Source organism: Heterodontus francisci, chromosome 32 (assembly GCF_036365525.1).
Source record: "Heterodontus francisci isolate sHetFra1 chromosome 32, sHetFra1.hap1, whole genome shotgun sequence".
In the NCBI taxonomy this organism is placed as follows: domain Eukaryota; kingdom Metazoa; phylum Chordata; class Chondrichthyes; order Heterodontiformes; family Heterodontidae; genus Heterodontus; species Heterodontus francisci.
This window is the reverse complement of record NC_090402.1, coordinates 16,141,047-16,161,967: the sequence shown is the minus strand read 5'-3', so window position 1 is coordinate 16,161,967 and position 20,921 is coordinate 16,141,047. Positions and strand designations below refer to the sequence as shown.

General features: G+C 42.9%; 1 protein-coding gene across 1 annotated transcript in view; it reads right to left on the bottom strand.

Moving 5' to 3' along the window:
* ntng2a (netrin g2a) overlaps nt 1-20,921 on the bottom strand; it is an 86,289-nt gene that overhangs the window by 54,901 nt on the left and 10,467 nt on the right. Inside the window, exon 2 of the mRNA XM_068011857.1 lies at nt 13,211-13,854. Within this exon, the coding sequence (XP_067867958.1) occupies nt 13,211-13,854 (644 nt within the window). The remainder of the gene's footprint in view (nt 1-13,210; nt 13,855-20,921) is intronic.

Genomic DNA, 20,921 nt, shown 5'->3' with positions numbered 1-20,921 from the left:
GCAAACTCCGCACAGGCAGTACCCAGTCACTGGAGCGGTGAGGCTGCAGTGCTAACCACTGTGCCACTGTACCGCCCTAGGTATCAGACTGTCTGATGCCAATCATCACAGGTAAAACTGTTTGTTCTGCTGTGCTAAATGCTGCTGTTAAATGCCCAGATAATGTCAGGCACACAGTGCCACTAGGTCTTTTCAGAGGAATTTTTATTTTTTGGTTTAACATCAAGGTGGTATTTGACTGAGTATGGCATCAAGGAGCCCTAACAAAATTAAAGTCAATGGGAATTAGGGGGAAAGCCTTCCACTGGTTGGCATCATATCTGGCACAAAGGAAGATGGTTGTGGTTGGTGGAGGCCAATCATCTCCGCCCCAGGACATCACTGGAGGAGTTCCTCAGGGTAGTGTCCTCGGCCCAACCATCTTCAGCTGCTTAGAAGTGGGGATGTTTGCTGATGGTTGCAAACTGTTCAGTACCATTCGCAACTCCTCAGATACTGAAGCAGTCCATGCCCACATGCAGCCAGACCTGGACAACATTCAAGCTTCGGCTGCTAAGTGGCAAGTAACATTCACACCACACAAGTGCCAGGAAATAACTATCTCCAACAAGAGAGAATCTAACCATCTCCCCTTGACATTTAATGGCATTACCATTGCTGAGTCTCAAACTATCAACATCCTGGGGATTACCATTGACAAGAAACTTAACTGGACCAGCCATATAAATACTGTGTTGTAAGAGCATGTCAGAGACTGGGAATTCTGCAGTGAGTAACTCACCCCCTGACTCCCCAAAGTCTGTCTATCATCGGCAAGGCACAAGTCAGGAGTGTGATGGAATACTCACCACCTGCCTGGATGAGTCCAACTGCATAACACTCAAGAAGCTTGACACCATCCAGGACAAAGCAGCCCACTTGATTGGCACCCCATCCACCACCTTAAACATTCATTCCTTCCACCACCAGCACACAGTGGCAAAAGTGCATACCATCTACAAAATGCACTACAGCAACTTGCCAAGCCTCTTCCAACAGCACCTTCCAAACCCGTGACCTCTACAAGGGTAGCAGACGCATGGGAACACCACCACCTGCAAGTTCCCCTCCAACTTACACATTCTGATTTGGAACTGCATCACCATTCTTTCATTGTCACTGGGTCAAAATTCTGGACCTCCCTCCCTAACAGTATACAGTGCTCACCACCACCTTGTCATGGGCACTTAGGGATGGACAACAAATGCTGATCTTGCCAGTGAAGCTCAAATCCTAAGAACGCATAAAAAAAATTACAAACATTCGAAGTGCAATGTTCATTGTGTGGAAGAGTGAATTCCATTAGGTCATTGCTCGCACAATGATTCAGTGAATAAATACACTGAATGTGTGATACTGAATCATACGGAGCTGGAAAGGTGCCAGTTTCAATCCCTGGGACAGGAGTAAGGGTACCAAAACTAACCTCAGTACTTTTGGTTTGGGGCCAGGGAAAAGGATATCCGCCTTGGTTCCTCCTCCTGATTGTTGCCAAGTGAAACTTTGTGTGTGTGTGTGCTGGTGTTGGCTGAGGGTTTGGTTGTGAGGCTCCCCATGGTCAAATTGTCTGTCTACTTTTGCAGTCTCAGTGGACACATGAAGGGTGGGAATTGGGTGCCTATTAGAGGACTGCCAGTGTCTGTGGAACCACACCTGGCAAGAGTCAGCATCTTCAGAAGAGGGCAGAAATCAGGAGAAAAAAAATTAATGTTTGTGTCCATGTTCTTGTGTTTTGTTTCTTTCTTGGGTCGTTCATCTGTTCCTGTCAGCCATGCCCTTGAAACTGTAACCCCAGCCACATTCAGAATGGAGAGGCAAACCTTCAGTGGGACATTTGAAATTGTAAATGTGGGCTAACAGTCGCACTGCTGACTTATCCTTTATTACTTCCATCTGTGTCATTGTGTGATCAGCCGAATAAAAGGAGAGCTGGCTGTGAGCAAAATCCACGAGTAGAGCAGTATTGCCCCTGTGCCAAGATAGGAGAGGTTAGCAATGTCCTGTCCTTGAATAGGGCCCATGTATCTAAGTGTGCACGCAATTGATATGTTAATGTCTGGCAAATGCCTCAAGTCTCGATCAACAAGGATCCCATCTCTGGATGTGGGAACTGATCATTAATACTCTTTGTATGCTGGATCAGAGAAAAACTGACAGTCGGTTTTTGCTGCTACATGCTAACTCCCTGACCTTTACTATAGTCATGGAAAGGGACAGGAGCAGACAGGATGGGAAAATATTTAATTGGGAGAGGGGGAATTACAATGCTATTAGGCAGGAACTGGGGAGCATAAACTGGGAACAGATGTTCTCAGGGAAATGCACCACAGAAATGTGGAGGTTGTTTAGGGAGCACTTGCTGCGACTGCTGGATAGGTTTGTCCCGATGAGGCAGGGAAGGGATGGTAGGGTGAAGGAACCTTGGATGACAAGAGATGTGGAACAGCTAGTCAAGAGGAAGAAGGAAGCTTACTTAAGGTTGAGGAAGCAAGGATCAGAAAGGGCTCTAGAGGATTACAAGGTAGCCAGGAAGGAACTGAAGAATGGACTTAGGAGAGCTAGAAGGGGACATGAAAAAGTCTTGGTGGGTAGGATTAAGGAAAATCCCAAGGCGTTCTACACTTATGTGAGGAACAAGAGGATGGCCAGAGTGAGGGTAGGGCCGATCAGGGATAGTGGAGGGAACTTGTGCCTGGAGTCGGAGGAGGTAGGGGAGGTCCTAAATGAATACTTTGCTTCAGTATTCACTAGTGAGAGGGAACTGGTCGTTTGTGAGGACAGTGTGGAACAGGCTGATATGCTCGAACAGGTTGAGGTTAAGAGGGAGGATGTGCTGGAAATTTTGAATGATATGAGGACAGATAAGTCCCGGGGCCAGACGGGATATACCCAAGGATATTGCGGGAAGCGAGGGAAGAGATTGCTGCGCCTTTGGCGATGATCTTTGCGTCCTCACTGTCCACTGAAGTAGTACGGGATGATTGGAAGGTGGCAAATGTTGTTCCCTTGTTCAAGAGAGGGAATAGGGATAACCCTGGGAATTATAGACCAGTCAGTCTTACGTCGGTAGTGGGCTAATTATTGAAGAGGATTCTGAGAGACAGGATTTATGATTATTTGGAAAAGCATGGTTTGATTAGAGACAGTCAGCATGGCTTTGTGAGGGGCAGGTCATGCCTCACAAGCCTTATTGAATTCTTTGAAGATGTGACAAAACACATTGATGAAGGAAGAGCAGTGGATGTGATGTATATGGATTTTAGCAAGGCGTTTGATAAGGTTCCCCATGGTAGGCTCATTCAGAAAGTGAGGAGGCATGGGATACAGGGGAAGTTGGCTGTCTGGTAGTAGATGGAAAGTATTCAGCATGGAGCTCGGTGACCAGTGGTGTTCCACAGGGATCTGTTCTGGGACCTCTGCTCTTTGTGATTTTTATAAATGACTTGGATGAGGAAGTGGAAGGCTGGGTTAGCAAGTTTGCCGATGACACAAAGGTTGCTGGAGTTGTGGATAGTGTGGAAGGCTGTTGTAGGTTGCAATGGGACATTGACAGGATGCAGAGCTGGGCTGAGAAGTGGCAGATGGAGTTCAACCTGGAAAAGTGTGAAGTGATTCATTTTGGAAGGTCGAATTTGAATGCAGAATACAGACTTAAAGACAGGATTCTTGGTAGTGTGGAGGAACAGAGGGATCTTGGGGTCAATGTCCATAAATCGCTCAAAATTGCCACCCACGTTGATAGGGTTGTTAAGAAGGCGTATGGTGTGTTGGCTTTCATTAACAGGGGGATTGAGTTTAAGAGCCGCGAGGTTATGCTGCAGCTCTATAAGGCCCTGGTTCGACCACACTTGGAATATTGTGTTCAGTTCTGGTCGCCTCATTATAGGAAGGATGTGGAAGCTTTAGAGAGGGTGCAGAGGAGATTTATCAGGATGTTGCCTGGACTGGAGGGCATGTCTTACGAAGAAAGACTGAGGGAGCTAGGGCTTTTCTCATTGGAGCGAAGAAGGATGAGAGTTGACTTGATAGAGGTGTACAAGATGATGAGAGACATAGATAGAGTGGATAGCCAGAGACTTTTTCCCAGGGTGGAAAGGGCTATCACCAGGGGGCATAATTTTAAGGTGATTGGAGGAAGGTTTCGGGGAGATGTCAGAGGTAGGTTCTTTACACAGAGAGTGGTGGGTGCGTGGAATGCGCTGCCAACGGTGGTAGTAGAAGCAGATACATTAGGGACATTTAAGCGACTCTTGGATAGGTACATGGATGATAGTAGAATGAAGGGTAGGTAGTTAGTTTGATCTTAGAGTAGGTTAAAGGTTCGGCACAACATCGTGGGCCGAAGGGCCTGTACTGTGCTGTACTGTGCTATGTACACTTGCACTTTCTGTCAGTCAATTACAAAGCAGAATTGCTGGTGATCCTGGTTAGTCTCCAGGCGGATGACACTCCGTTCCCCATCCCAGTTCATATTGCAGGGAAAATATATAGGGGAGGTGGAGTGGTAATATATTTGGCAGGCCTTTTTTCAAATCAAACATAATTATCCTTGACCACACTACAACTTTAGAATCGGCAGCTCATTGAATCATTATGTCTGCAATATGATTCCACTCAATTATCAGCTTCCTGTCACCAGATAGCAGCTGCATCCTGAGCTCAAGTTATCTTTTGTCTTCCTCCCAAAAGGAGATTGGGGCAGGCATATTGTATCTATGAACAGAAAGTACATGTTACAGTAGAGTGAGAGTCCAGCTATTTCCTGGTTCGGCTATCAAAATGGCTTCATATTACAAAGGACAACGATAAACCAATGTTATGAGTTTAAATTTGTCTCGTTACTAAAATCGGGTAAAAATATAGCTCCGAATTTAGACGTCATCTCCGTACTGGGGCTCCTCTCGAATAACTCTCATCTGTCTCCTCTTACACATTAGATCAATGGTAACAGGACGTTTATTGAAAAAAGAACTGCTGTCCGCGGTCCGGAACCGAGCCAACTCAGAGAGTGCAGCCTCAGCACAGCCCGGAACCCTTCAGGGAATCGTTCTTGCTGAGATTGTTCTGCATATATAATGCAGTCTATAAAAGATTCAAGATTTAGCTCATGTCCAAGGATAAGACATCAACTACTGTTAGGGAAGGTTCTTTTCTTAGATTTAACCTATCTCAATTTTCCTCTAACCTTCCTCTCCCATTGTCTTTGAAAAGATGATTCCTCCTTCCAAGGTAAGGTTCCACAAGTGAACTAGCCATTTTTTCATTGGTGAGCCTGGACAGTGAGTGCTCATTGGCTCTTTTACCGCGACGAGCATCGCCTCGAAGACTGACCTCATCTATTGTCCACTTTCCAACCAGGGACCCAGAACCACTCGTAGTTGCATTCAGCTTGCCAGCAACAAGTGCCACAGGAAACCGTGAACTCCTGCACTCGGATCCCATGATTTGACCGCAATGATTGGCGTTGTGTTGATCTTGAGTTTTATTTTATGGTTTATTACAGGGAAATAACAAACCTGTTGAAGAATAGAAGCTATCAAGAATATGAGAAGTGTGTACCAAGGTAATGCTACAGAGGCACCTTTCACCAGGATTTATAACTTGCATCTGTCGCCACCAAGAATAAGAACTGCTTTCATGGGAAGTAGCAGCAAGAGTAGGCCATTCGGCCACTCAAGTCTGCTCCGCCATTCAACTAGATCATGGCTGATCTACCTCAACACCATTTTCCCCACACTATCCCCATATCCGGAAATCTATCCATTGCTGTATGGAACATGCTCAATGACTGGGCCTCCACAGCCCTCTGACTTGGAGAACGCATCAAGTAAGGCAGACCACTAATTATAAATAATCCTTTCAAATCGATGGTTAGGTAGTCATACCTGCTTTCCTTCAGCGGCCAGCACTCTGAGCTCCAGAATTCCCTCCCTGAACATTTGCTTCCTCCCATTTCTTTGACCAAGCTTTGATTATCTGCTCTAATATCTCCTTAAGTGGCCCGGTGTCAAATGTTGTTTGATAAAACTCCTGTAAAATGCTTTGGGATGTTTTACCATGTTATGGAAGTTATATAAATACATGTTATCACACAAATTGGCAGAAAAAAATATTACCTTAATTGGCTCTGACACATGAGGCTGCAGCATCAAATTGGAAATTACTATTGTAACATGATAATTATGATAAACTCTGCAATGAACAATTTTGTTTGCAGGCCCAATATTCCTAAATAAACACAAGAGAAGGCATCCAGCCTACATATCCTCCTTCTAGTTCCCAAATCTCCCAGCCAAGCATTCAATGCATATTAAGTACCCCTAATATCAAATCTTTATTACCCTACATGATAGATTATTCCAAACATTTATTCCCCTTTGGATGTAGAAGTTCCCTTTGATTTTGGATCACTTTTTCACCAGTTCATATTTATACCAGCCTTATTTAAATGTCATTAAATATTTTATAGACTTCTACAAGGTTCCACCTTAACTGTTTTCTAAGATATAGAGACTGAGAGCTGTTTTTAAAAATATAGCTTTCCCTATAATTCCCGCATCTTGTCCAAGTGACCTTTGTGTGTGTGTGTGTGAACCTGGACAGTGAGCCTTTTTAACTGTGAAGGCATCACAGCTCCATGTGAGTCTTGAGAAGGATTCTTTTTCTGCTCTTGTTTGTTTCCTTGATGAAAACACTTTGATATTGTCAAGTCAAATTAGGTGATAATGTGAATTATTAATTCTGGAAGGTATTAACCAGACAAAAACAAAAAAGGTAAGTTTTTTTTGACATAGACACTGCCTTAATCTAGGAACTTCCTAATAACAAAGTATGAAATGAGGAAAGACCACTTAGGCCATCAACACTGTTGCTTCCAAAATAAAACTGGTAGGATCATGGACTATACCCTCCTATTTCATCTTCCAACAGAATGTTGTGCAAACCCACAAAGGTTTATTGGACGGGTGAAATGTTTGTTCTATGGCCACTTGAACTGGAAAAAAATACCCAGCAGTACAATAATAGATTCTATCCTCCCAAACTTGCGATTATTGGGGCAGCACAGTGGTTAGCACCGCAGCCTCACAGCTCCAGGGACCCGGGTTTGATTCTGGGTACTGCCTGTGCGGAGTTTGCAAGTTCTCCCTGTGTCTGCGTGGGGTTCCTCCGGGTGCTCCGGTTTCCTCCCACATGCCAAAGACTTGCAGGTTGATAGGTTAATTGGCCATTATAAATTGCCCCTCGTATAGGTAGGAGAATATGGGGTTAGTGTAGGATTAGTATAAATGGGTGGTTGATGGTCGGCACAGACTCAGTGGGCCGAAGGGCCTGTTTCAGTGCTGTATCTTTAAAAAAAAAACTATTCCTAAAGTGATTTGTATAATACAAGGGTGAAGTACAAGTGGTTACAGGTCAAAAGGTTGCTACAAATTTGAGGTGATGAACTGAGTACCATAAACCATTAAAATGCATTAGCAATTGTTTCTATAGTGTATTGATATCAACACACAAAATAAACCTGGTGACACTTGAACTATATGTTTATAGAAGGATATTGCATTTATATAGGACTTTAGCATGTCCCAAAGCAACCCACAACCAATGAATTATTCTTGAATTGCACTTACACTTATCCTGTCTGTGATGCCTGGTTCCTCTGTTCCATAATTCCATAACAGTGGGAGTTTGCTCAGGATGGCCAAATGTTTGTTACTCTTTGCACATCTTTTTTTCTATCAGATATTCTGGAGTTTGTTCTGTGTGTGCATTTCAGTGCCATTGACTCAAATGGCCCTTGCATCATAATGCTGTCTGTGAGTAAGTGTTGCTCAGGTTCCTTCATTGTAGCTCGATCAAAATGCTGGAACTCATTTCCTAACAGAATTCTGGAAGTACCTTCATCACGTGGACAGCAGTGGTTCAAGAAAGTGGCCCAGCGCCACCTTCTCAAGGCAACTAGGGACAGGTAATATATGGCAGCCTTACCTGTGATACCCACAGCTTGAAGAATGCTAAATATCAAATGTCTGCCATCTAGTGCAAGTCCACAAACAGGGCAGTGTTCCAAATGTACCTGGATAGGTGATGGATTAGTCCTTGCCTGGTGCAGGTATCTCTTTCTTCTCCAGTTCTGATGAAAGGTCATCGACCTTAAACGTTAACTCTGCTTCTCTCGCCACAGATGCAGCCGGACCTGCTGAGTATTTCCAGCATTTGTTTTTATTTCAGATTTCCAGCATCTACAATATTCTGCTTTTGTACCTCTGTCTTCCATTGTGTAACATCCATGGGTGTCAGCTTGATAAGATAAAGTGCGGGAGGTGATCTGTTGCTCTTATTACCCTGTGGCTGACTTGCAGTGCGTCAGCCTGGTTTGCCATATTTCAGGATTGTGAATATTTCTGCCACTACAATTTTGAGTTTTATACAAGGCTGGTAGATTGTTTTCTGATTAGTGAAAGAAGGGTACAGCACAGGAACAGGCCATTCGGCCCTCCAAGCCTGCGCCGATCTTGATGCCTGCCGAAACTAACACCTTCTGCACTTCCGGGGCCCATATCCCTCTATTCCCTTCCTATTCATATATTTGTCAAGATGTCTCTTAAACGTCGCTATCGTATCTGCTTCCACCACCTCCCCTGGCAGCAAGTTCCAGGCACTCACCACCCTCTGTGTAAAAAAAACTTGCTTCGCACATCCCCTCTAAACTTTGCCCCTCGCACCTTAAACTTATGTCCCCTAGTAACTGACTCTTCCACCCTGGGAAAAAGCTTCTGACTATCCACTCTGTTCATGCTGCTTATAACTTTGTAAACCTCTATCATGTCACCCCTCCACCTCCGTCGTTCCAGTGAAAACAATCCGAGTTTTTCCAGAGAAATATTCTCTCAATGGTGGAAACCAATGTCTTTCCAATGCCATTTTCTACTAATCAGAAAGTGACATTTCTCTAAGAAGGATACCTACCAAACAGATTTGGAATGCTGCACTGTCTGTGGGGCTGCAGCAGACTTTGGCAAGATCTAGTCGAATATATTTGCAAGGGCTAGCTTAGGGACAGACACTGAACTCCAGAACCGCCTGCTACAAAATATCACAAAACTCAAAATTAAAAAGAATGTGAAACGGTAAGAGGAAATTCTTTTTTTAAATTAAAAAAAAAACTATCCTTAGCAAGCTCCCAGTGTTAGTAACTTAAACAAAAGGAAATCTCATCCAATAGACAGTCTGAGGTGGGGGTGAGTCAGGAACCTCGAGCCTGATTGAGTTTATAGGTGGCAGCTCTAAAGCTTTTAACTGGAAAGTAAACGATCATAAAGACATGAAAAGGATATTAAAACCTCAGCCATCCCAAGCAAGTTCCCACTAGATATACTGCTTTTATGCAACATGATGAGCAAGGCAGCCAGGCATGAATGGAAAAGGTTTGAACACCCCTGCATTAGATACACTGTGTGCAGGATTTCGCAACCAATTCCCACCCCCCACACACACATATCCCATATGTTCTTATTCAATTGACACATCTTAAATATATTCATATAACTCAGACAAGGAGTTTCCGCTAGGTTGTGCTGGCTTTTCGGCACAATATATCTGAAATCGGCAAAATCAGCGCAATAGATTACAGAATTTTTAGTGCATTCTTTTTTGCAAGAGTTAAATCAGGAGCATAGAAATGTTATTTAAGTAGCAGATGATTATATGACTGCTGGGTCTGTCAGAATACAATGGATTAGATGGAGTCTGTCTTTCTAATGGTCACTTTTTGTTGATGAGTTGTGATAAGTGAGTCGCTGTTTAAATTTGAGCTACTGAAACTTCATCCCTCTTCACCCTGGCAAGACAAAACTTGACTCTGCTCCAAGTTTCTATGCCAGCAATTCTTTCAAAAATATTTCCCACCAACCCTGCCCACACAACCCCGGCCCCAATTTTCACTCCTTTCTTGAAGGCAGTAGCTCTCCCACCAGCTCCACCACTGGCTCCCTCTTGTATCTCAACCATGTGGTCACTCCATGAGTACAAATGAAGGACAGGTTCCCCTTCTCTTAACCGGTCTCATCTTCCCTTAATGCAAGTGCAGGCAGTGATTCCCATTACAGTCTACATAATCTCTCCATCTGCACCAGTTCCACGTCTGAAAATATTTTGTTTGCCGGCATACACAGTGCTTACAGCAAATACTGAGGTGCACATTTTACCCAAGGACAGAGGCAATGACAAGATGACGGGTGCAACTATTGCAGATATCAGATCAATGTTGTATAAATGTGACACCTACTAGATTCAGACTGGTGTTAACATAAGAGTCAGTAATAGAGGTCCATTACAAAGTCACTGTAGTCTTCTGCTATAGATTTTAAAAGCATAGACTTGATCACAAGAATGGAGAACAGCCACATGTCCTCTTCACCAAGGTAATGTCACGTATAAATTTTGACATGAATCCCATTATCCATGACTTGTAAGAAAAACAAAAAAATCATTTTTTGCACTGTATGTACTTATCAAGGCGAGGAACATTAGTACTGGGAACAAAATGGTCCATTTTGAGCCATCAGTGTCAACATCAAGCACTCATAGCTCAGATATAGCAGTGAAAACATCCTTTACTCGTCCCCAACAACAGATGCAGTCACAACCACAACTTGTATTTATTGTATAAATGTGATCCAAGGTGCCTAAACAACCCCAAAATAGCATCCCATCCCTTTACAGTGACATTTTTCCATGCCCCATGCTAGCCATCCTGTGGCCTCTGTAAGATTAACAATTTAGTGTTAATTAGTGCCAGTCATGTCCTGTGGGTCTGTATGAACTAGAAACTGGATTAACTAACTAGACCCAATGTGACTAATGTGACAAAAGTTTGTTTTTTGTGTTTGGTTTTAAATCGTTAAGATAACTCTATGTTTAAAATGGCATCAGCCAGCTGTGTCCACAGCAAGTCTTTATGAAATCTCCTTTGCTCTGTGAAAGTGAATCCACATAACTGGTTGCAATGCAGATAATCAATCCAACAGTGATGAGGCCTAAGAGCATTTTGTGGTGAATATTCATCTGAGCCCTCTAGCAGGTGAATTCATCCAACTGTAATCTTGTCATGTTCATCTGTGGATGTATGTGCTATGAATTTTATGTCAGTATTTGTGGAACTCTTTTAAATAGTGGTTTAAGATTGGTTATTATCATTGGTTGAGACACCATCACTTCTTTCTTCGATGTAATCAAGGTTGATGGACAGTACCATCTTTAAAAAAATGCTTGAATTTGAAAGGGGAAAATATTCCTGTAACCAAAAATATTCCGATGCTGATTAATTTCTGTTCATTGTACTGTAGTTGTTATATGTACAGAAGTTAGAGCTTTGTGAGCAACTTTTATGAACATAACCAGAGACTGTGGACTGAATATTCCCTCCAGGGGTGGGAAACAGAGGTTGGGACAGTTTCCAGGTCCTGTACCTGCCCTCGGGGGGACACTCATTCACCTATGATTTTCCCCTGGGCAGCCAATTAATGGCCAGTGGGCAGGTTTGCCATCCAATTAAGGTTGGCAGGCTGGCTCTTGAGGCTGGAGGGCCAATCAGAGGCCTTCCAGTTTGAGAGGAGCAGCAGGCTGTAAAGGCAGGTAAGTAAGAGAGAGGGCACTTCAACATGGAGGCACCCTCTCTCCAGCTTTTTAAAAATCTTTAACTAAAAATTAGATTCAGCGGCCAGGTCACCACTGTGGGGGTGAACCCCTCTACAGGGCAGCCTATGGCTGCTCCTGTACCAAGGTAGGCAGGGGAGCCTCTAGGCCTGCCTGCAACGTTGACCCCCTCCCCGGCCTGCCACCGGGTGTCCGCCTCCAGGCACCTAACTGGCCCCCACCACCTGTGGGAACCTAGAGGCCAATTGGAAAATTCCAGTTGGCCACCTTTAAATGGCCTCAATAGGCCCTATATGAGCTGAATTGGCTACCCTCCATATGCGGGAGGAGATCACGCCTCTGCAAAAATGGACCGGAGGTGTGTTGGAGCCGGGAACCGGCACGCTGGCCAGTGGGCTAACTTTCAGCCCTCCTTGTCACCAATCTCAGCCCTGGTGGAGGCCGAAAAGTGCAGCCCTGTGTCTTTCTAAGAGTTTGCCAGTAGGGACTGGATGAACAGTGAACATATTTAAACAGTGAACGCAATTGTATATTGGGTATGTTACTGATTGTTCTGCTTAGAATTGTGCCTGTGTTTCTGGTTCTGTAAATCACTTGTAAATAAACCTAGACAGCAACAGCCGTTTTGTTATACTTTCCATCTTCCAAATTGACAGAAGTGGTGGCCATCCAATGATAAGCATTTTACTATGATTTTGCATTAATTGTTAGACCTGTGCTACAATTAATTCGTTAGATGGGGTGTAAGATGATTTGTACAAGGGAAGCTGTGTTGAAGAAAGCCCAAACTATAGCACCCACCCAGCAAGCAGCTGAGACACTAATCCTATTGTCTAGGCTGGATTTTAACTTGGATCCTAGTGGTGAAAGGCCAGTGTTTAACCCACTACCTTGGCCTCCTAGCTTGTTTTAATAAAGACTGTACCTCTTTAAAAAGAGCTTCTTGTCAGCAGATAACTACATTAATGCCAGTTGTGGCCAAGATGGTCCAGTTCTTGAATGGAAACAAAAGGCACATAAAAAGATCAGAATGAGCAGAGAATAAAAGCGGTAGAGGATTTTGTTTAAATGGTTGCAGAGCAAAAATAATCTTTGAAGTTGGATTATGATCAGTTCCTCTCCTATTGAGGATTTATTACCCTTGATAAATTTACATGTTTCTCTCAAGCATCAATGCATCTGAATTTGATCCATGTAAATGAGGAGGAAAGTTAATCTTCTAACCTAGGAGTTGATTGATTTCTTTTTGCTAACTTGGAAATTTTGATTTGTATTGAGCTGTATTAAGCCAATCCAGTCCCATTATCTACATAAGTCAATGGATTGGTTGGCTTCATTCAGATGGTTTTGGTCAATAAACCTTAATCATGCTATTTTGCTTTTGCCTCAGAGCTGGACAACTGCATTGTCCAGGAGTTAGCAACATCACTTTCAATAATGCCTTATACAAAACCGTTTTAACAAAAAGCAAATGAAATCTTGAAAATGACTCTATTCCTGTAATATGATCCCTTACCTGCCGATGACTTCAACATTAGAAATGGCATAGAAGTATTTATTTAGGTATTTCCTCTGCACAAATGTTCCTCCAGTTGCAGGTTTTATCAGCCTAATTCGAAGGTCTGTTAATGTGAAGAAGTCCCTTAGCCCCTTGTTAATGTCCATCCTCTTGTACAGAGCCTCCATGTTCTGGAGGAGTGAGCCCGCAAAAATGGCAAAGCGTTCCTTGACCTCAAAGTGCAAGTTCTTCTCATTTTCGAAGCCCACCCACTTGGAGTAGTCTTCTGTGCAGATGATCTGGAGGGCAGTCACGGGTGACAGATCTCGGACATTTTTGGCCTCCATTCTGAAAGCCTCCATGCAATCCTCTGCATAGTATTGATAAGGCTGCCATGTCCTTCCATAGTTTAGAGACTTCTCCAATATCATGGTGGTGGGTCGGCCTGCCTCAAAGGTAATGACGATATTCTCAGTGAGTTGTATGCTCTTGTTCCAGGAGAGGGTGATGTTGGCCAAGAGAGGTTCAGGGTATTTTTTCCAGGTGACACTTTGCCAGTAAGTTACAGGTCCGTTATTCTCCTGATCAAACATTAGTTTGGGAGGATGGGCCAGGTCTGGGTTTGAAGCATCACATTCACTAAAGCACATGTAGGGATTGCCCTGAAATGAGAACATTTTAAAAAGTTGTTTAGTTCTGGTTAATCTATTTGGGTTTTTTTTAATTAACTACCAAAGCATGCTTACAATGTAACCATGACATTTCTGTAAATAGGAGAGAAACTTCATTGCACAAGCAATGTGCAGTTTCCAGTATGTGACCTGAATGTATGACTTTTTATTTCCAAGGTTTTTGCAGTCTGCTTAAGATTCCTATGGTAACTCTGCAGCTGTCCTTCGTCTCAAGCAGGGTGGTCAAACAAGCACTCCTCCCCTTCCCCATGTCCAATCATCAATGTGACATCTGTATTTCGCACATTCTGTACGATTAGGAGTGTAACCTCTCTGTGAGATTTCCCAACTAGTACCAAACATAATAGGTGCTGGCATTTAGATTTATTTATTGCTGAAACTGCAGCATCTTTTTTTCATAAGTACTAGTCATTAAACATTCATAGACTACATTATGAAGCAGTGGGACACTAGTTGGTGCTTTTGATTCTCCACAGGGGGGTGTACCTGAATAAGGAAAATGCAGAGTACCAGAAGAGGAGGTCAGACTGTTTTAAACGAGCTTTGAAAGGGAAAAAGTTAAATGGGAAGAGTTCCCCCACCCTCCATCAAACTGCTCACACACCTTTGTCAGTAGCAACCTCATTGCACCTGGATTGTTGAAGGAGAGAAGTGGCATGTTGGGAGAAAAAATCAGTCAGATTGCTACCTAGTGACTCTTGATGGGAAGAGTGTGTGGACATAGGGTGAGAATAGGTTCAGCGGTGATGTTCTCCACAGTCAAATATCCATCCAGCATTCATTATTTGGGTATATACACAAAGAATGACTTTTTGGATGAGGTACCAAAAGACTGTTGGTGTCCATATAACTGTTCTCCTGCACGATTCAGTGTTATCTAAAGTAGGAAGAGAATAGGCAGGAGAGGAAATAAAAGTACATTGAATTTGATTTCTTGTATTAAAATTGAATCCTGATAAATGTATAAATAATTTATACTTCAAATCAGCTGTCCTGTACAACAAGTGTCACTGGTGATGTTGCATGAAATTCCATGCTTGGATTAGGGTTTACTTGTTTTAGACACATTTATCCAAACTACTACCTATTATTGCCAAACTCCTTCTCCAAGTTAAGATATGAACCAAATGCTTCCCTGACCACTAACTCATTGGATGCATCCGCTTGGGTCAGTGCCGGAGTTAGAAGGTTGTGGGTTCAACTTCCCAGAATCTCAGCATATTTGGAGGTCTGCGAATGTTTTACCATTGTTTAAAAAGGGTGTGAGGGATAGTCCAAATAATTTATAGGCCGGTCAGTCTGACCTCAATGGTGGGTAAATTATTAGAATCAATTCTGAGGGACAGGATAAACTGCTACTTAGAAAGGCATGGATTAATCAGGGATAGTCGGCATGGATTTGTTAAGGGGAGGTCATGTCTTACTAACTTGATTGAGTTTTTTGAGGAAGTAACAAGGAGGATTGATGAGGGTAGTGCAGTGGATGTGGTCTGCACGGATTTTAGTAAGACAGTTGACAAGGTCCCACAGGGCAGACTGGTCAGTAAAATGACAGCTCATGGGATACAGGGGAATGTGGCAGGTTGGATCCAAATTTGGTTCAGTGACAGGAAACAACGGGGAATAGTCGATGGATGTTTTTGCGAATGGAAAGCGGTTTCTAGTGGCATTCCACAGGGCTGAGTGTTGGGTCCCTTGCTGTTTGTGGTATATATTAATGATTTGGACATAAATGTGGGAGGCATGATAGTGAAATTTGCTGATGACACAAAAATTGGCCGTGTAGTTGATAGTGAAGAGGATAGCCGTAGACTTCAGAATGATATCAATGGTTTTGTTGAGAAGGCAGAAAAGTGGCAACGGGAATACAAGCCAGAAAAATGTGAAGTAATGCATTTGGGGAGGGAAATCAAAGCGAGGGAATACACAATAAATGGGAGGATATTGAGAGGGGTAGAACAAGTGAGAGAACTTGGAGTGCATGTCCACAGGTCCCTGAATGTGGCAGGACAGGTAGATAGAGTGGTGAAGAAGGCATACGGAACGCTTTCCTCTGTTGGCCGAGATATAGAATACAAAAGCAGGGATGTAATGCTGGAACTGTATAAAATGCTGGTTAGGCCACAGCTGGAGTATTGCATACAGTTCTGGTCACCACATTACAGGAAGGATATAATTGCTCTGGAGAGAGTACAGAGGAGATTTACAAGAATGTTGCTAGGGCTTGAAAGTTGCAGCTATGAGGAAAGATTGGATAGGCTAGGGTTGTTTTCTCTGGAAATGAGGAGGCTGAGGGGTGGCTTAATTGAGGTATACAAAGTTATGAGGGGCCTAGATAGAGTAGACAGTTTCCCCCAGCAGAGAGGTCAATTACCAGGGGGCACAGATTTAAAGAGATTGGTAGAAGGATTAGAGGGAACATAAGGAAAATCTTTTTCACCCAGAGGGTGGTGGGTGTCTGGAATTCACTGCCAGGAATGGTGATGGAGGCAGAAACCCTCAATTATTTTAAAGGTACCTGGACATGCATCTGAAGTGCTGTAACGTGCAAGGCTATGGACCAAGTGCTGGAAGGTGGGATTAGATTGGGCGGATAGTTTTTTTGGCCGGCACTAACATAATGGGCTGGATGGCCTCCTTCTGTGCCATAATTTTTCTATGGTTCTATATTTCAGTCCAAGGGAGTGCTGCATTGTTCAAGGTGCCATCTTTCAATGACTGAGCACCCACAGTCGTCTGTGGTAGAAAATTCCAAAGATCCACAACCCTCTTAGTGAAGAAATTTCTCATCTCAGTTTTAAATGGCCCACCCCTTTTGTTGAGACTTGACCCCTAGTTCTAGACTGTTCAGCCAAGGGAAACATCCTCTCAGCATCTACCCTGTCTAGTCCCTTAAGAATTTTATATGTTTCAATGAGAAGACCCCTCATTCTTCCAAATTTCCAACTCTATATGGCCCAATGCCACACCACATGTTGGCTGTAGGCACTCGGCTATCAATGACTTTTTTAAAGCAACAGATGAAATGTAACAAATGACAAAAGTAATCAAAATGCTTTGAATACAAACAGCAAAGCAAGATAACTAGTAAATATTTTTAATAACTTAAATCTCATCTGAGTGAACATTGTAAACAATGCTAACAGCTTTGTTTTAAATTCCTCATGCATCTCTCCCAGTGTTTCAATGGTTAAATGTGTCACTTTGTGTAGCAGTGAGCTATGCATACCAAGAAGGTCTCAGATTTGAGCTTCTAGCTGATCTGATTTACAGTAGTGGGGAGGCTAGAAATGGCCTTAATGCCCTCCAGATTAGGGAAGGAGAGGGGGAAAAAAATCAGCCTGGGTTTCTGCTCTGCATCACTATCGTGTGATCTGAAGTGGAAACTGTACGTGTGTAGATGCCAGGTGGGACCAGGATCAGGCTTGACCGTGATGCTAACACACAATACAGATTCTCAGAGGAATACTGGCCGCTTGGGTGAGGGACTGGAGAGCTGTTGACACTTGTGAAACCGTACCTCAGCATGTTAGTTCATTCAGGGGAGCAGGGAAAAAAGGGACAAATTTGAGGAGAAAACAAGTTACAAAATACTACCAAAGAGGGTCAGTTTCCTCATTTCTAGGACTTTTATTATTCACCATTTTTCCTTCTCTTCCTCCTTCTGTGGAAACACTTCACTGCTTCTGGACACTTGCCATGATGATCTTGACATGACATATGATACTGACCATGTGGAGAATTCTGGACTTAGCCTCCATTCTATCACTCTGCAATATATGTGCCTTTGTGTACAGTTACGGCAAATACCTTCTATTGTTATAAGCCAATGATTTAGTATAAAAAACTCCAACTTTCCACATAGAGTATAATCTAACCCACCATGCCTTAATATAGGCTGCTCAGATTTCACTGCTCCTCAATGTGAGGAATGTTTCTGTGAGAAGGGAAGCACTTTCTATTTTTTGAAAACACAACAACGGTGCCAAACACTTCCAGGTTGGAAGCAGCAAAGGTCCAATGCAAAGTAAAACTCCCTCTGAATTGGCCTAAAAACAGGCTTTAATCCCAACCTCTGAAAGGCAACCCTGACCAGGCATCCTTGTGTCTTCTTTGAACAAACTAAGACTCTGTGTTAAATAACAATTAATTATAAACAATTTTGTGTTGTGAACTCCCCCACTGGGCTTAGACAAACCAAGTTTGTTCTTAAAAATCAACCTTTATGGCCAACAACAAAGAGGCTGTCCTTGCATCAATTCAGTCCAAAACAAACAAGCTTCCAAAGGTGAAACTACCCAAGGCTCCATTGCTTTGATTTTTAGATTTTGTAATGATGATTCAAATGGAATTATCACTTTTCAACATTCTAAAACGTAAAATGTTATATCTTGAATTATTTTCAGTTAAATGAGGAACCATTACATTAAACTGAATCAGAAAGTAACGTGAATAATTATTTTGATCTGAAGTATCCTGGTTGACAAGTATCTTTGCCGTTTTACAGACTGTTACTCTTATAACCTGCTAGAAGACAAAAGATGAATTTGAGCAGATACAATGGCAATGACAATGCTTGTTTTCAGCTGATTCTGCCTTGAGATGTTTTTGTTGCATTAAAGGTGCTAGTAGTTATTGTTACTGGAGATTTTTCAGTAATCAGTGATTGGAAGACCAGGTTTCAGTCTGTGCTGTTACCATTTGGTGGACACTCTTGAGAAAGAACTTGCATTTATATAGCACCTTTCAGGTCCTTGGGATACACCAATGTGCACCATAGCCAATAAATTACTTTTAAGTTTAGTTACTTATTCTGTAGACAAATGTAGCAGCCAATTTGCACACAGCAGGTCCCACAATAGCAAATGAGATAAATAATAGAGTCATAGAGTCCTACAGCATAGAAACAGGATCTTCGGCCCACCGCGTCCATGCCGACCATAATGCCTATCTATACTAATCCCACCTGCCTGCATTAATTCCATATCCCTCTGTGCCTTGCTCATTCAAGTACCTGTCCAGATGCCTCTTAAATGTTGCTACTGTTCCTGCCTCCACCACCTCCTCAGGCAGCTCATTCCAGATACCCACTATTCTTTGTGTGAAACATTTACCCCTTTGATCCCCTTTAAACCTCCTCCCTCTCACCTTAAATCTATGCCCTCTAGTTTTAGTCACCCCTACCATGGGAAACAGACTCTGGCTGTCTACCCTATCAATGCCTCTCATAATTTTATATGCCTCTATCATGTCCCCTCTCAGCCTCCTTCGCTCCAGGGAAAACAGACCCAGCCCATCCAATCTCTCTTTATAACTCAAGCCCTCCAAACCAGGTAACATCCTTGTGAATCTTTTCTGCACCCTCTCTAGCTTAATCACATCTTTCCTGTAGTACAGCGACCAGAACTGCACACAGTACTCCAAATGCGGCCTAACCAACGTTATGTACAACAGTAACACGTCCCAACTCTTGTACTCAATGCCTCGGCCGATGAAGGCAAGCATGCCATATGCCTTTTTCACCACCCTGTCTACCTGTGTTGCCACTTTCAGGGAATTATGTACTTGCACCCCAAGGTCTCTCTGCTCAAGAATACTCCCCAGGGCCCTACCATTCACTGTATATGTCCTGCCCTGGTTTAACTTCCCAAAATGCATCACTTCGCACTTGTCTGCGTTAAATTTCATTTGCCAACTCCCTTGCCCACTTTCCCAGTTGATCTACATCCTGTTGTAACCTTAGACAACCTTCTTCACTGTCCACTATACCACCAATTTTGGTGTCATCTGCAAACTTACTAATCATGCCCCTTACATTCACATCCAAGTCATTAATAAATATGACAAACAACAGAGGGCCCAGTCCCGATCGTTGCGGCACACCACTGGTCACCAGCCTCCAATCTGAGAAACAACCCTCCACTACCACCCTCTGCCTCCTATCACCAAGCCAATTTTGTATCCAATAGCTAGCTCACCCTGGATCCCATGTGTTCGAACCTTCTGGACCAGCCTACCATGCGGGACCTTATCAAAGGCCTTGCTAAAGTTCATGTAGACAACGTCCATCGCCCTGCCCTCGTCAATCCTCTTGGTCACCTCCTCGAAAAACTCAATCAAATTCGTGAGACATGATTTCCCATGCACAAAGCCATGCTGACTATCCCTAATCAGACTGCTTTTCCAGATGCATGTAATTCCTGTTTCTCAGAATCCCTTCCAATAACTTTCCCACCACTGATGTAAGGCTCATAAGCATTAATCTGTTTCATTGGTGTTGGGTCATAGGATATATTTTGGCCAGGATATCTCCCCGCTCATCAAACAGAACCATACGATCTTGTGCAGGACATTGGTTTAACATTTCATTCAAAAGATGGCACCTCTGAGTGCAGCACTCCCTTAATACTGTACTGAAGTGTCAGCCTAGGTTATGTACTCAAATTCTGGTGAGGCTTGAGCTCATTACCTTCTGATCCAGAGGCAAGACTGCCATCCACTTTGTTCCAATCGTACTTTAGGTGATGTTGAACACACAGATTATATACACTTCCCACTGAACTCCCTATACAAATGCTTTTGGTTGAGGACACCATGTGTATGCTTGAATGTGTTGAGGAGATTCAGTCTGTGACTTAAGCAGTGAAAAGGAAAAGAACCATTTGTGTATATTCAAACCTAAAAATGTTTTTAAAAACTACAACCAGTTTTCACTCAAATCTCAGCATACAAAAATAAAATTGAATGAACTGTAAGTTAAATTAAAAAATGATTCATATTTCAAACTATATCCAGAAGTGAGATGATACTTTTAAAATGGAGCCTGTCTGACATTTCTAGCAACAGTGAATGCTTTGTAAGGATAATGCACATGATATTCCCATTTGGCAACAGTCATTATTATAGATTGGCACTAGCCCAGCTTGCTACTTTCCACCTAAATATCACAAGCTAAGAGGAAACCCAATAGTATAAAACTACTCCAGCTACTAAGAATGGAACACACAAGCCATTATCCTTGTATGAATATGATTTTA